Raw genomic sequence first — 16,370 nt, 5'->3', positions numbered from 1 at the left:
CCCATGCAATGTGACAGATTAATGGGCATAAAACTTAGCGGCAAGAGGCGAGCGCGATTGGAAGCTCAAAATAATGGAGCTGGTTGCCCATTGGGGAGACACGCCGGATTTGTTTAATCCCCTGGCCCTAATCTCGTCTCCTCCGGCTCCTCTCCTTATAAGCATATCAGGTGTTGCACCCCTTCCTCACCGCGCCACAGGCATTGAAACGCGCAGAAATCACCGTGCTCGATTCTCACAGAGTGATCAGTGATCACAGCTGTGTCTGCCGGGATGACGGGGTTCGGATCGCCGTGCGGAGCGTGCAAGTTTTTGCGGCGCAAGTGCGTGCGCGGGTGCGTGTTCGCGCCCTACTTCTGCCACGAGCAGGGCGCGGCGCACTTCGCCGCGATCCACAAGGTGTTCGGCGCCAGCAACGTGTCCAAGCTCCTCGCACACCTGCCGCTCGCCGACCGCCCCGAGGCCGCCGTCACCATCTCCTACGAGGCGCAGGCGCGACTCCGCGACCCCATCTACGGCTGCGTCGCACACATCTTCGCGCTCCAGCAGCAGGTGCCTGCCTGCCATCTCTCGTCGATCGATATGATCGACTTCTTGCGCGCGCGCGCGCGCCCGTATACATGTTTTGCTGATCCGTGTCGTCCATCGCTCAGGTGATGACGCTGCAAGCGCAGCTGGTGTCGCTCCAGGCGCAGGCGGCGCAGGGGCAAGGCGTGCACGAGGACGCCAAGGGCTACATGGGCAGCGCGGCGGAGCAGCTAGGGTACGGCTACCCCTGGTGCAACAGCAATGGAGGAGGAGGGGGCCCCGTGAGCGCGCCGGCCGCGCAGCCGTGCGCGTACATCAATGGCGGCAACGAGTCCTTGACCGCCCTGCTGGGGTCGGACTACATGCAGCAGTCGCTGTACCACGCGTTCGAGCAAGCCGGTGCGGCCGACGACGGCCGGCAGGCTGCAGTGGCCTACGAAGCGGCGGAGTCGTCGTCGTTCGGGGCGGACGAAAGCGGCTGGCGGCCGTCGTCGGGGTACCAAGACTGCGAGGACCTGCAGAGCGTGGCTTATGCTTACCTGAATCATCGCTCGTAAGAACTAAGAACTACTAGTGCAGAATATATATCACAAGAGATATATATATTCATAGACATATATATGTCCTCAATTCCGGATCATGTTTTGGACATGAGCTTGGGTAATATATGTGCCATTTTCAAAGCGTCGATCTATTAATATTGATCGGTCGATCTCTGCTAGAAATAATTCAGAAGCATGAATGTGGGAGACTGGGAGTTCATTGATATATAGATCTATGGATCAGTGTAGAAATTAAACCTAATTAACTAGACAGGAAAAAAAATCTTGATATGATCATGCTGCTATTTCTGTTAGGAGTTGTGTTTCTCCTCCAGTTCTCTTTCTAACTGCAGCAGTCTGCAGATAAGGTTAGATTTGCCATGCCGGAAAAATGCATGTGCTGCAAGGAATATTGAGAGACACCTGATCGATTCATGGCCACACGTGGAATGGTGGAACATCCAATTAGCCTACTATTTTGGTTGACTCCCTTTACTGAAACTCTTGCTGATGGGACACATCTTCTACATAGCTAGCATAGAGCCTTTTGTCTTACAAAGAATTCAATCTATGGATTTATTATCACTACTTAATTGGTTCAAGTAACTTGTAGCATGCAGTTGATACACTGGTATATGCTAAATAATGATCAGCGTCATCTTTAAAACAATATGATTAGTCCAAACTAGTATCTAATACTATGTGTAAACCTTTTGCGGGACTATATTTCATAAGATTTTTTTTTCTAGGTTTTCCTTGTACACAAATTTGTCAGAAGTTCCAATATGTAGAGATATATATTCATATACTGCCCTTCTAAGTCGATCAAAGGGAGCCAACCAATATGTAGAGATATATACCAACGCGATTCCCTTCATTAAATTCATATACTGCCCTTCTAAGTCTGTAGGGTAACTATGAACATAATTGTAAGGCCATGAATTTTTTCTATAAAATGGGTCAGTACATATTGCTGCAGGATGTAACAAGCAACTCATAATTAAGGAAGATAGATGGGGTCATGGGGCTCAACATGTTTATATATGTGCTGCAGGCCAAATGATATTGCTGCATATATTCAACCATAAAATTAGGCTAAAGACTGTGAATACACCTGAGAGGCTGAGACCAATATAACTAAGCGTGAAGTGCGCCCAATATGAAGTGTGTAATTATTCATCCAAAACTATTTTCCTGTATGAGGTAAGGCCATTGAAAAAAAAAATGAGATGTGTTCCAGTGTGTACCGTAACTATTTTTCCTGTGTCGAGTCAGTGTCGACTGTGTGTAAATCATATATATACAACCCTCCTGAAATGGTACAGAAGCAGTCCTGATGAACTCCTGTACCATCATAGCTGGTGAAGAATACCTACTAGATTTTGCTAGCTTGCAGTTATTTTCATGGAAGAAATTAAACGATACACACATCACCAATCTGTTCGCATGGATTGAAGCATTTCAACTGTATTATTTGTAACTTCCATGATTGCTTGTGGAATAACTTCAATACTAATGTTTTTTGTTTTTGTATATTATGCCAGCAGATGGCATAATATGTGCTTTAGTCATTACTCACTGAAAAAACAAATACAACTCATTTTAACTACTTTGTGGGGGATGAGTGTATTATATATATATATATATATACACCTATTCTATACTCCTAGGAGTATGTACTCCCACATGCAATATATCACCTAAACAAACACTTTATACTCTTTTATTATTTTTAGTATACTCTAATACTAATTCTAAGATACTCCAATATGAGTTGTATGAAAAAAAAATCAATGTTAGCATTTCATTTTTGCTATATACTCTTTTTTATACATAAAAGAAGTATATACACAAATTATGATAAAAATCGTGGAATTTCATAAAAAATTTCGTGGGATTTGTATTGTAGTATCTTATAATTACTAATGAAGTATATTTAAAGTGATAAAGAAGTATAACACACGTGTAAAAATGGTATATGAGAGGTGGGAGTACATACACTCGGGAGTACATACTAGTTTTCCTATATATATATATATATATATATATATATATATATGTATATGTATCAAGACCACTACTAGCTAGAGTACTTCAGTTGAATCGAGATAACCACAACGTGTATTTTCCTTTTGTTGGTTTAAATTAAAATCTGAGACAGGTCAACTAAAGTGGTAAAAGTTGTTTCCAGGAATACTAAAGTTATATACTCCACGAAGTGTATTTTGTAAATTGGCACAGGATCTACACATTGAATTAATGCAGCGACAAGGAAAGTAAAACATAATAAAATGATGCCGCTTTGCATCCTAATTTATCAACAACACAGGCATAACAAGAAACAAGAAACTTAATATTATATCACACTAGGAGATGAAAGCATAAATCATTGTTGTCTTTACAGTGAAGAACAACGCATAACTTTTTCCATATGCTTCCCTCTTCTCAATATATTTTATATGAGTTAATAAAATCGATCTATTTGACATATAATGAACATCATTATATACGACAATGTCTAGGAACATGAATTCCACAAAACCGATATTCTACCTAGTTTCTGATTTATATGCAATTTGAATATCTATAGATGCCAGATAAACATGTCTGGAGGCCCGACCTGGATGCAAATTAGCTTGATATATATATATATATATATATATATATATATATATATATATATATATATATATATATATATATATCTATAGTCAGTTTTTGAGCTATAGGTTTTCAGCGACCGAAGGGGATGAGCGTATCTTCAAAGGAGGGTATGGAAACACTGCATCGCTGGACTTGAATCTTTACACTCCAAAATGTGTACGGGAGTTCCAATCAGAATCAGTTTCTCGTGAACCTTTTTTTTAAAAGAAATCTTGTGAACAAATGTTGGAAGCGTGATGCAAAAAATGAAAGGAAGACGACCTATATATTCTTATTTCCTCTCGCAAAGCTCGTTTTACGGTGTTGCAAATGGACACACCAACATTTCAGCTTATTAGTTACACCATTGGGAGGAATTTGATGCATGCTGCAAGTTGAGCCTGAATTCTGTTAAGATTTGAGTAGTGACTAGTGAGTATGATCTAATATAACCTGAGTGATAAGCAGCACTAGTCCTAGTTTAGCGTATCTTGAAGTTGAAGAACAGGGCCAAGGTCCAATCTATATATACCATGTCCAAAGTAACAAAAAGGGTTTAAACACCAGGGTTTGATTTCAAACTTTTTTGGTTGGAATTGAACTGTTTGTTCTGAATTATCGTAAAAAAAGGAACTGTTTTTTAATGAATACGTGAGTTCCAAACATAATGCATGCCTTTAAACATGACATGACTGAAGCCTGTCAGGCCCATATGCAGATCAAGCGGCCCGACCATGCAGACACATAGCTAGGGCCAGGCGGTCTTGTCGTGCCCAGTCGATTGCAATCCGATGCGCTTTGCTCGAGTCTAGTTGCATGAATCAATCATCAGTCGCAGTCCAATCCTTGCTCTTCCCTTCGCTCGCCTATCAAAGAACCCGGCTCTCTCTTTTGCCATCGTTGTCAATTGGCGGCTCTGCTTTTAACTTTCCTGAATTCCCCCGCTTGCCCCATGAATGCTGCCATGCATCGGTCTGTATAAATCTAATTAACGAGCGACTTAATTATCCATCTGAACAATACGAAATTACGTCATTTTATTTTTTTTACAAGTGAAATTACGTGCATTTTTCTCTCTCGAATCCATATTCTGAGTTGCATGCACCCTTTACAGCTGACACCGGCGAGTAATACAGAGTAATCCATATTTTTTAAAACAAAATACACGATGCAAATTATGGAGAAGCTTTTAGCTAGGTGCATGCTCTTCTCTCTCTCTCTCTCTCTCTTTAGCGCCGGGGAGGAGGGGGTGGGGGTGAAGCGATGAGGATGGATTGCATGTTCATCTCGTGTAGCTGCCTTCCTCCTGCTCGCCGAAGCAGTACATCTCCTGCAGCGACGCCGACCCGTCGCAGCTCGGCGCGCTGTAGCACCCGGAGCTCTGCGTCGACAGCGACTCGGGTTCCATCGGCCACCGCTGCAGGAGAGGGCTGCCCGCCGCCATCGTCTGGGCAACCTGCGCCTTCGCCTGCAGCACCTGCATCTGCAAGGTCGCCACCTGCATATGCACGCATGCGTTCAGGGTTCCACTTTAATTCACCGGCGTCGCGCGCGAGATGATCAGCTAATCTCATGCACATGCAGGAGTGTTGCATTTGCTCGCGGCAAGAACGCCTGCGTGCGTACAGGTAGAGGTAGAGGTACGCACCTGCTGCTGCAGCGCGAAGATGTGGGCGACGCAGCCGTAGATGGGGTCGCGCAGCCTGGCCTGCGCCTCGTACGTGACGGTGGCCGCCGCCTCGCTCCGGTCGCCGGGGGCCACCTGCTGCAGCAGCTTGGCCGCGTTGCTGGCGCCGAACACCTTGTGGATGGCCGCGAACTGCGCCGGCCCGTCCTCCGCGCAGAAGTGGGGCGCGAACACGCACTCCGCGGAGCACTTGCGCCGCAGGAACTTGCACGCCCCGCACGGCGAGCCGGGCGCGCCGCCACCAGCCGAGGTTGCCATGCCCGCCGTTGACTGATGGATCGATCGATCGCTTCTGCACGTCTCTCCTCCACCTCCAAGCCCAGCTACCTCGTGAGGCGATTGCAACTTGCGAGCCGCATGAGGGTAGCTGGCTCGCGCGCTCGAATTTTATAGACGCGGACACGACAAGGGCTGTAAGGCTGCGAGGGGACAAGGCTAGAGAGAAACGCGCACGATGTAGAGGAACGCGAGGGACTTGTGAGGGGCGCTATTTAACACGCTAAGTCTTAAATAATATTTCAATTATCAGCATCTGAACCAGTCCAATTTGTCGGACCGATCCAATAACTTGCATCGAGAAAAAAAAGGAAAAATACACATTATAAAATAGGAAAATAAATGTTGCGAAGTAAAAAAAAACACATGTTACAGAACATGAAAACTTATGTTAGAGTGGGAAAAACAGAATTTTTCACCTACAACTGAAAAATCCTTATTGTAAAATAGAAAAATAAACATTATGAAATAGGAAAGCCAAAAAACATATGTTATAAAATAGGAAAACAACTTTTAAGAAACCAAAAAATACATGTTCTAAAACCGAAAAATACGTTTATTTATTTGATAAGCACCATATATAGAGTACGGAGGAATAACAGTCTACATGATTTCCTCCATGAATAAGGGAACTAATCATGTAATTAGAGAATATTCTTTAGCTAATCAAGGAAATAGATAACAACATGCGAGATTCTATCTCTAAATAAGAAAACTAATCACGTAATCAGAGAAACAATATTCGGGTAATCAAGAAAATTAAAATAGGTAAATAATCAAGTATCCATATATATCATGCTTTCCTGAGTACATTTATTATTTTATTGTTGTGGTCATATATGTGATGCATGAAGCACTTGCTTTTTTTAATCTCATGAAATTATTTGTTTTATTGATATTTATATTGTTTGTTGGTTCTGACAATTATCCTTTTCGATCGAGTAAAAGACGACTTCTGTGTTCAACATAAATATTTCATTATTTTCTTGGTACTTTTTTTCTAACAATTATTGTTTTCAATTGAGTAAAGAACACGAAGATAAAAAAAAATACGAGAAGAACATGAATTGAATGATATGTCCACTCAAAACTGAACCAAACAAAGATAAAATAGTTGTCAAATTCAACAGGTTTCTTTATGTAATACAGAATATTTCAGAAAAATCGCTAACAAATCACACTAATTTAAGATCAAAACTTTATAAAAAAGAAATCTAATGCCTGGACTAAAACCCACGCCGCTACCGCCATTGAGTACGTTGATTGAGTTGACGGTGGAGATTAGAGAAGCATGAACAATAGACGGAGGTGCCGATGGAGATTCCGCGTGTATAATTACGCTTACATTGATGGGCAGCGTCTTGCTTGTTGGTGAACTTCAGAGAGCGAGCACAATGAGATGGGGGAATTCACGTCCCTCTCAAATTGTCCCATCGGTATTAGCTACAAATCAGGATTTGAAGATCTTCGGTGCTTTATGGGGATTAGGGGGAAAGAAGGAAACAACCTCTATTTAAAGACTAGCGAGATGATTTTTGTCTGTTATGGGAATAAACTTTTGGTTTTTTTCTAATGCAGAATGGATGGTGCATTGATTTTCTGGTTGTGGGAGTAAACTTTTGGTTTTCCCATTGCAGAGAGGATGGTGCATTTATTTTCTAGTTGCATAAGTAAACTTTCGGTTTTTTCTAGTTGTGGAGGGGGTGGCGCGTTGAATACTTGTATAGCGCGTTGGAAGTTAAATAAAGGTGATATATATATCACATACTAGCTAAGTGTTCCTACGTTGCAACAAAAATATAAACATTAAACATGGTAAGATCAAACACAAACTCAAAGTATGAAGATGTGGATACACCATGAGAGCGTCACTAAATAAATACATCGAGAGCGATGTCGTAGTTTGATTTTCAATCAGATCCGAAAAAAGAAGACGATATTATTCGCTAATTCTCTTCCTAATTTATTTATTTATTTTTATTAGTAAAACAGATCTATATTTATAGTTGATAAAAGTCAGAGAGACTGGAGGACAAGAGTGAATATCAAAATTGAGTAAACTATTCAATTTTAGAGATTTTTATTAGATAAGAGAAGAATAGGAAAAGAGTGATGTAGAAAACAACCCATATTTTATATAGCAGAGATACAAGGGAATAAAAACATCGTCTTGAGTATCGACATCTCCAACATTGCTGACTCGCACAAGTTATGGCCCATGCATTTCATGAGAGGGATGGACACGTTCGCAATTTATGCGAGCCGGTTACACATGAACAGCTGACACTGACATGTTGGCCTGACTGAGATTCACATTGACTCTGTTAGTGTCAAACTGCCAAATGTCAATGCACGAACTTATCATCTAGCGCAAGTAGCATCACGTCTTGAAGGGCATGTGAGCTTGTCGAGGATCAGGGCAAAATTTTCACCAAGACGTACACGAGAGAAGGGGGGGGAAAAATAGACCTTTGATTAAACAATTTCTGAAACGGAGAAGGTGGCGTGTGATGAGTTCGGCTAAAGTGGCCGAGGCGGCCGCGCTGGGACGACGGAGGAAAGGGGCGGCCATGGCAACTTTTGTCCGCCGAATGCCGCGAGCTTTTGCAACGAGTCTGGGCCGCCTCAAACGCGGACTCTGCTGCCTTTTGCTGTTTCTTGTCCGATTGCTCTGTTTGTTTATCGCTTCACCTTTGGTTTGGTACACCGATGCTTTTGTTTCTTGCACAAAATTCCGGGGTCTACGCTTACGTGTACACCACATCGCACGGTCGACCCATCTGGACACGAGCTAAGCTACATCGACACCAATTATGCATCCGCAAAAGGCGAACAAACTAGACGGTACAGTTTGGTTACTGTACGTGTGCAGATACCATTAAAGAATCAATCTTTTCAGTAATAGATCATCAATTTATTGTATCCATCCAGACGACTTACGATGTTGCGACCTGTTTGGGAATTCACGAAGCTAAAATGAGTTTTGCCCAAATTTCACGCAGAAACAGATTAATTTCCCGTAGGAATTACCAAGAACAATTCACGCATTTCAAACGAGAAACACCAGCTGCCTGTTCCTACTTGACTCGAGGGCGAGGCCGGGATGATGACTCATGATTACGGACACTAGATTGTCCTTAACTATTCTTAACGATTCAGGTTGTTGCAATGCTCACCTCAAGTGCGCCAGCTCTGCGAGCACACAACTACCGCTCGCCCATAAACAAAGCCCGTGCAGCCGAAGAGATGATTAGGATAATGAGCGCGGGCGTCTCTCCGTGCAACCAGAACGCTTAATTTTCCATCAGTGGATGATTAGGATAATGAGCGCGCCAATGCAGCTTGTCTGCTTGCTCTTCTAGCTACTTTTCTTCTTCTTCATCTTCTTCTTTTTATGTGTGCGTGCAAGTTCGCGCCAGAAATGGAGTAGTATATGCATTAAGCAGAGCAGGTGCGTCCGTGTACATGTCCTCCACGACAAGAACACGGGCGACGCCTAGGAAGTGTCTGGGTGCAGGTGCGGGGAACGGAAAAAGAGGAGAGAAATTCAGAGGGGCAATGCCGACATCTTCAGATAGAAATATCAGGATTTGAAAATTAAGAATGTTTTCTTTCTAATTAAGAATGTTAGTCCTCAGAAGATAGAATTAAGAAGAATGGCGAACAGTCGAAGTAGGAAACACGAACCCAGGAGGCCCAACAAAATATGAAGCCGACGAAGCCCAATAGGCTTGTGGCAATACGAGTCCGTGCGTAGCCTACTTTCTCGGATGGACAGCCCAGTACGTAGCAGGAGTACTGTTCGGCAAAAGGAAAGAGTCTCCCTCAACCATCACGAAAGTTCGTTTTCCCTCCTTCAAATGTAATACCAGTTACAGAACCGCTTCCAACTATTAATACTGGACATCATTTCTCGCTAACTCCAGTATTGATATGCGGTGGCACTGAGGTACTAGCGGTTTCATCATGTTATCACGGTGTCAGTTGATGACATTGTGAAAATATGATGGGTCACATATGTCAGCCCCTATATTATTTTCTTGTCTCTCTCTTATTGTGTGCTAATTCGATCTTTTAATGATATGTAAAACCACTTTCAGTATATATAGTCAGAGTAACAAATTTATTAACACTCACCTTATAAAAATAACAAAAAGTTAAATACCCCGGTCATCTTTTTCTGCCGCCAGAGACGCGTGTCGCCCATGTATCTGGCCTTCCTATACAATCCCTACCACTGTGTCGCCCCCTTCCCCTTGTGCGCCGATTCCATGCCCATGGTCTTGGAGCGTGCCATCCTCGTCCTTCCCCGATGACTGTCGCGTCCGGATCTGGTGGCGGTCTCCACAGACCCGTCTGCCTCCGCCATGGCCGCTCCCCTAGCTGGCCGGCGTGCCTCCAAATAGTGCGACCCAAGTGTGCGCGAGCTCGCGTTGATGGAAGAAGCCAACAGACAGCAGCTTCAGCTGGGATGCTGCTGCTGCAGAGAGCTGCTCGTCAACGATGTCGACTGCGAATTGGTCGCCGCTGCTGTGGCCGGCATTTGGAACCGTAGATCATATGCCCTTACTTTGAAAGGAGTTAGGAAGGAATGATGTCCGATATTGTTAGCAGGAAAGCATTTATAACTGATATTGCATTTCAGGGACAAAAAAGAGATTTTTACCCTTAGTCGAGGGTGGCGAAACGGATTTTTTTTTCTCAGCAAAATGCGTGAGCCACAGCGCAACAGCCCACACGGTGCCCACATGGACCGGTTCCTCTGACTTCACCCTCCAGTGTCAGTGGCTTCAACGAGCTGTGAATCATTGATTTGAGATGAACAATTTAGGTTTAATGGTACTGTATTGTGAACAGTAAAAAGACGCTACAGTAATTAACGGATTTGTTGCAACCTGTTACCGTAGTACGTTAGATGCACTGTTCATCATCTCATAAAATACTGTTCCTCTCTAACATCATCTAGGTGAAATCAGAGGAACCGGGTCCGTGCCCACATATGGGGAAACAAGTGAGCATACAGACGCGCGGCTCCAACTGGCGAGAGGCAACGCTTTTGCGCGCCGCGGCACTGCACGCAGATGGCGTTCCAGCGGTGCGCGTAAGGACGCTCAACCGCACGACGGCTGGGAAGTTTTTTTAAATTGGAATCCTTTTCAAGGCCAGAGCCTATATTAGAGACTAAATTAGTGTTGTGCGACACCTAAGAATCAAACTCGGATGAACGTAATCACATCTGTGGCTTTGCCGCTGTACTCCGTGCACCTTCGCACGACGGATGGGAAGTAGCCTCGCGCCGGGCGAGCAACGTTGCGAGACCCCATATTTAGTCGTCACTCCCCGTGCGCATCACGCGTCGAGTACGCACGCGCGCGGCCTCGCCGCACCACCGGATCCCCGCGTCCTCGCACCAAGGGAGCGTGGCGCTGCCGCAGCGGCCACTTTACAAGCGCGTTGGCGGGGGCGTCACATCCTTTCTTGCGCGGCTGCGCCCAATGATAGGACACCTATTCTATACTCCTAGGAGTATGTACTCCCACATGCAATATACCACCTAAACAAACACTTTATACTCTTTTATCATTTTTAGTATACTCTAATACTAATTCTAAGATACTCCAATATGAGTTGTATGAAAAAAAATTCAATGTTAGCCTTTCATTTTTGCTATATACTCTTTTTTATACATAAAAGAAGTATATACGCAAATTATGATAAAAATTATGGAATTTCATAAAAATTTTCGTGGGATTTGTATTGTAGTATCTTATAATTACTAATGAAGTATATTTAAAGTGATAAAGAAGTATAACACACGTGTAAAAGTGGTATATGAGAGGTGGGAGTACATACACCCAGGAGTACATACTAGTTTTCCTATATATATATATATATATATATATATATATATATATATATATATATATATATATATATATATATATATATATATTCAGGGTATATATAAAGCGAGTATCGGGCTCGATTAATGCCTTCTCGTTTCCTGTCTTTGCCCATCTTGAATTGGTGTTGCATTTCTTTTCACCTATCAATATATGGAGTCCAGTCATGAAACTATTTTATTCGAAGGAAATGATTTATTTCAGTCTCGACTTCAAAAATGATATCGCTCAGACAGCCAACATTGCCATAGCTTAGATAGCTAGAGCTCCCATGTCAAAGAAAGAGAGTACTCATTCCAATCCCAAATAAATGTCAATTTTAGGTATCGACATAATCCATAAAATACATATTTGATTATTTTTAATAATATAGTAATATAATAAATTTATATTATTATAAAATAATTTTTCGAGATAAATCTATCGGTATCATTTTTAAATATCTAAACTCAATATATAAAAATAAATTATAGCTAAAATTTAAAAAATATTAACTACACGCAATTTAAAATGATACTTATCTAGGTGTGTTTGATGTTCGCCAAGGATTAGACGTCTGCCTTGCGTTGATTGGTTCATGCTCTTGTTTCGCCTTCTAATAGGTTGAAGGACCGATAAAGACGATTCTATAAGTTGAATCGGAGCTTTACTAAATTTTTATATGATTTATTCTAATTTTTTTACCTAATGTATCTCAAATTAATATGTGGAAGCAAAAAACCAAAAGAAATAAAATACAACAAAAATATCTTAAAAAATATGTCTCTCATATATGAATATGAACTCTAGGTTACATATAAATCAATTCCAAAAGTCACCGTAAAAAACTTACAACTTGATTCACTTAGATTTGAAAAAATAGGCATGAGATGAATAGAGTCTTCATGTTAATGATCTAGAGACAATTAATGATTTAAGACTAACTCATAAATAATTCTTATCCCTCTAGTAACAAGAAAAATAACTCCAACGTGATAGAAAAATTCAGCTCTTCACAATAGAAAATCGAAAGACTCGCAAACTTGCAAGTGAAGCCAATAAAGAGAAACTAGAAAGAGATAAACATAAGAACATGATGAAACATAAAATTTATTTCTTGCAGAAGAACACCATATTTTCAGCATATTACAAAATCTTTTGCTTAAAAAACTCACACATAATACATAGACTAAGCACTCGCCTCTCTCACTTTTAAAATCCCTTGCACACACTCTCAAATGACTAGCTCAAAAAGGATTCAACCAGCTATCCCCCTCTATTTATAGCATAGATTTTTTTTAACCTCTAAGCTTACTAGATTGTTTCCAAAATGACATTATCTTCTGATACACTCTTACCTACTACTAAGGTATTTTTGTTCATCTTTTTTCTCGTCCATCAAACGACTATGGTGCTTTCATGACTTAGCTTCGTCTCGACACAAACTTCACGATGATACCACGTGTACTTCACACTTTCTCACGGTTTTGAGGCTAAACCGCATCGCTTAGAACTTAAGCAAGGCACCCGAGGTCGACGTGTGTACTCTGTCTTGCGATCTTGATCGTCCGCAAATCTCTCCCACTCACGATGCCTCGTGCGCCTTGTCACTTTCACCGGTATCCCTTTCGCTTGACTTTGTCAACATGCCCATCTTCATCCACCATCTCATGCTTTGCTTGCACTCCACGAGTAAATCTATGATCACGCTTCACACCGCCCGACATCCTTGGTCGTCCAACACTAAGACCCCGCTTAGCCTCGATAATCCCACCATCGACTGTTAAGTTACATCTATCACATATACATGATAAGACAAGCACACACGTTTCTCCAATGCCATCTCTGATTAGTCAAACTCACAAATCTCTGTTGAAAAGCTCATCACACAGAAAACGTAAACACCGGATGATCCGATGTGTACAGCCTCTGAACACTGGACCATCCGATGTATACGAGTCATGTATCCTCTAAAATCCATCTAAAAAAAGCTCTATTGAAGCCTCCGGTGTTCACATCATCAATAGCGAGATCATCCGGTGTGTACAACTACACTAGACAAGCCATTTTACAACTTCTTCTGGAAAATACTCCGATGATTGATTCGAAAAGAATATTTGGAGTTGGATTCAAAAGAAATGAATTCAATTGGATCTTCAGATGAAAGAATCTAAGAAATAGATTTGAATTTGAGAGATGTTCAAATTCGAGTAGATCAAAGTTAAATGGATATAATTCAATTGAATAATTGAATTATATATTTGAGCTGGATTGGAAGATCGACTTTCATGGATTGATTTGAAAAAGGAAATTACCGAAAGGAACTAAAACAGATTCGAATTTCGAATCGCCACACAAGAACCATAAAAACAATTAATCCATAATGCATATGATCAATTTATTGCAATTATTAATTTAGAAATTAATTTAGTGATATTTGGAATACTTAGACAAAATTATATATATATATATATATATATATATATATGAGTATATATACATCAAATATACATGCCCTTAATTTTATGTTTGATTAATAATTATTTTTTTAATTTGGAGTGAATTTTGCTATTTTTCTAAAATGCTAAAACCTAGGTGTTACAGTCACTTTGTGAATTGAACATATATACCAAGAGTGTCATAAAGCAATACAGGTACATATGAATATGCAGCACAAGCATGGTCAACTATGATCCATTCAGGTCTGATTATAAAATACAGACCAATGCGCGCACCTTGATTCCAATTAAACAGAATATTAAAAATAAGTTCAAATAACTTCACCATAGAGCACTATAGTTTCAGAATACCTTTGAAATTTTTGTACCACTTCCTACTTCTTGCTTGTTTAGATTGTTTCCACTAAAATTACCGGGGCGGACGCGCGGGCATCAACTTGTTTTGTGTCTTATGGCACTCAATTAATACCTCATGTAAATGTTTGGCTTTCTTTGTGTTGCACGAGCATTTAACTATAAATTTATTAAGGAAAAAATTCTTTATATGTGTGCTTTTGATGTTAGCTTCAATGTTGCATGTGACATTTTCATTTTAAAAATACTATATGTTTTAGATATACTTCATGCCAACCACAACTGATAATGATGATCATGTTAGTATATAAAGCAATCTCACGATTCGAGTCTGACAAAATTGTTTGAATGCTTCACATGTTTCCTTTGATGTAAATTCGTGTGCTCGACATAAGGGTCATGTGCAAAATACACTTTTCATGAAAAATATAAGTTCTCATTACAACACACAGACATGTACCTATATATTATCATATAAACGTTCTAACTTTCTTTGGAAACTTTTCGCTTCATAGATAGCCACTTCTACGATCACTATTTGATTTCTATCCAACCAAACAGCTAGAGGAAAAAGAGAAAGACCCACACGCTTAGACCGCCCCGTTCGGCCGAGTTTGGGCTCCTTGTTTTAGGCTTTAGAAGCAGGCTTCCGAAGAAGGTGGCTCCGGCCTCCGGGGCCTCAAAATAGGTGCCATGAAACAGCCAACGTTTTTCTTCTAGAAACGAAATACTAAAGAAAAATCAGAGGGGCGCGGACTTCCAGAGCTGTTCTCCATGCTATCAGTGAAAGAAGAGACAGCAAAAGAGAAGCCTAAGATCGCTAGGATCTAATAGCAACGCATCGCAATTGCACACCTGCCGTGCCGTACATGGTCTGTCGCGTTGCACCCATTCCGATCCGACGCCGAAGTGCACAGAGAGTACACAGGGATCAACTTTCCAGTCACGAATATGATTCACAGTCCAAATGCCGGGCGACGAAATAATCGCAGTGTATTAATCCACACAAGGAGAAGAATTGATTCCAAGACGAAACGTCGCAGGAAAAATAATTAGCACGCTGGACTTGATGCACAAGGTGTCTGAATCCTGTATCACATTTGCCCATACATGGATAGCAAACCAAGCTCAATTCGATTAAATCAGCTAGAGTTTAAGCATCATAATTCTATAATTGGCAGTGCCGCGTCAGCGCGCGATGCCTTCGAGGATATGACAGCAACACCAGAAGTAGCAGCTGCTGCACCCAACCGAGTGCAAAAACAGCACCAAGCGGTACAACAAAACGGATTGCGTACGTGTGCATCGGAAGAATACTCGAAAGAAAATGCATCAGAGTGAAATTGCCATGCTAGGAAAATATATTATCGACTTGGATTTTACTAATTACCATGCTCTTGAGTCTTGACGCAATGTAAAAGAAATAGTGTGGATAGTGGAGAGCTTCACAGGAACGTGTACAGTGATGCATGTTAGCCAGTAGTACGAATAAAGCTTTTCCAGTCACCCATTTTAGGCCATGTTGTGCAACGTAACCAACCGCAATTCGAGCACTAGTGAAGCACCACAGGGCCGGTACCTCCATCCATGGCTGGTCGGCTGCACCTCCGTCCATATGAAGCACCCTGAAAATGGCTGGTTGGCTGCACCTCCATGCATTCCATGCATTGCAGTGCAAGAAGGACACGCCACAGCTTGAGCTAGCTAGGGCACAGATATAGGTAAGGAGGCAGCTGCTAGGCACCATGGCCGGCCGGCCGGCCGAGCAGCCGTCCTCTCCAAATTAAAACTGGGTTGTCAAAACCGTGTTCCATCTTTTATTCAGTAACCGCTGAGACAGTAGTGGCGATCGATGCTCCCCCATTTGTCACCGTCCTCCCTCTTCTCTTCATATAGCCCCCCGTGTGCACACACTTCGCCATCTCTTCGTCAAACTTTCGTTCATCACCAGCGGGCAGTATTCTCCCAAACCTTCCGAACCATCTCAGAGTTGCAGCAT

The 16,370-nt window shown here is 41.7% G+C and overlaps 2 protein-coding genes across 2 annotated transcripts; one reads left to right on the top strand and one right to left on the bottom strand.

The window, feature by feature from the left end:
• Positions 1 to 203: 203 nt before the first annotated feature.
• On the top strand, positions 204 to 1,287 carry LOC133910888 (LOB domain-containing protein CRL1-like). Its single transcript, XM_062353126.1, has 2 exons — positions 204 to 552; positions 654 to 1,287. The coding sequence occupies exons 1-2, from the start codon at positions 274 to 276 to the stop codon at positions 1,083 to 1,085; spliced, it is 711 nt and encodes a 236-aa protein (XP_062209110.1). The 5' UTR covers positions 204 to 273; the 3' UTR covers positions 1,086 to 1,287.
• A 3,462-nt stretch (positions 1,288 to 4,749) lies between these two features.
• Positions 4,750 to 5,835, bottom strand: LOC133910887 (LOB domain-containing protein 16-like). The gene is made up of 2 exons (XM_062353125.1): positions 5,362 to 5,835; positions 4,750 to 5,211 (listed from the first exon to the last, which is right to left on the bottom strand). Exons 1-2 carry the CDS (start codon positions 5,656 to 5,658, stop codon positions 4,996 to 4,998), a joined length of 513 nt encoding a protein of 170 aa, XP_062209109.1. The 5' UTR covers positions 5,659 to 5,835; the 3' UTR covers positions 4,750 to 4,995.
• Positions 5,836 to 16,370: the final 10,535 nt, after the last annotated feature.

Source organism: Phragmites australis, chromosome 3, assembly GCF_958298935.1.
Source record: "Phragmites australis chromosome 3, lpPhrAust1.1, whole genome shotgun sequence".
Classification (NCBI taxonomy): Eukaryota; Viridiplantae; Streptophyta; class Magnoliopsida; order Poales; family Poaceae; genus Phragmites; species Phragmites australis.
The sequence above is the reverse complement of the archived record's forward strand: the minus strand, read 5'-3'. Positions and strand labels throughout refer to the sequence as shown.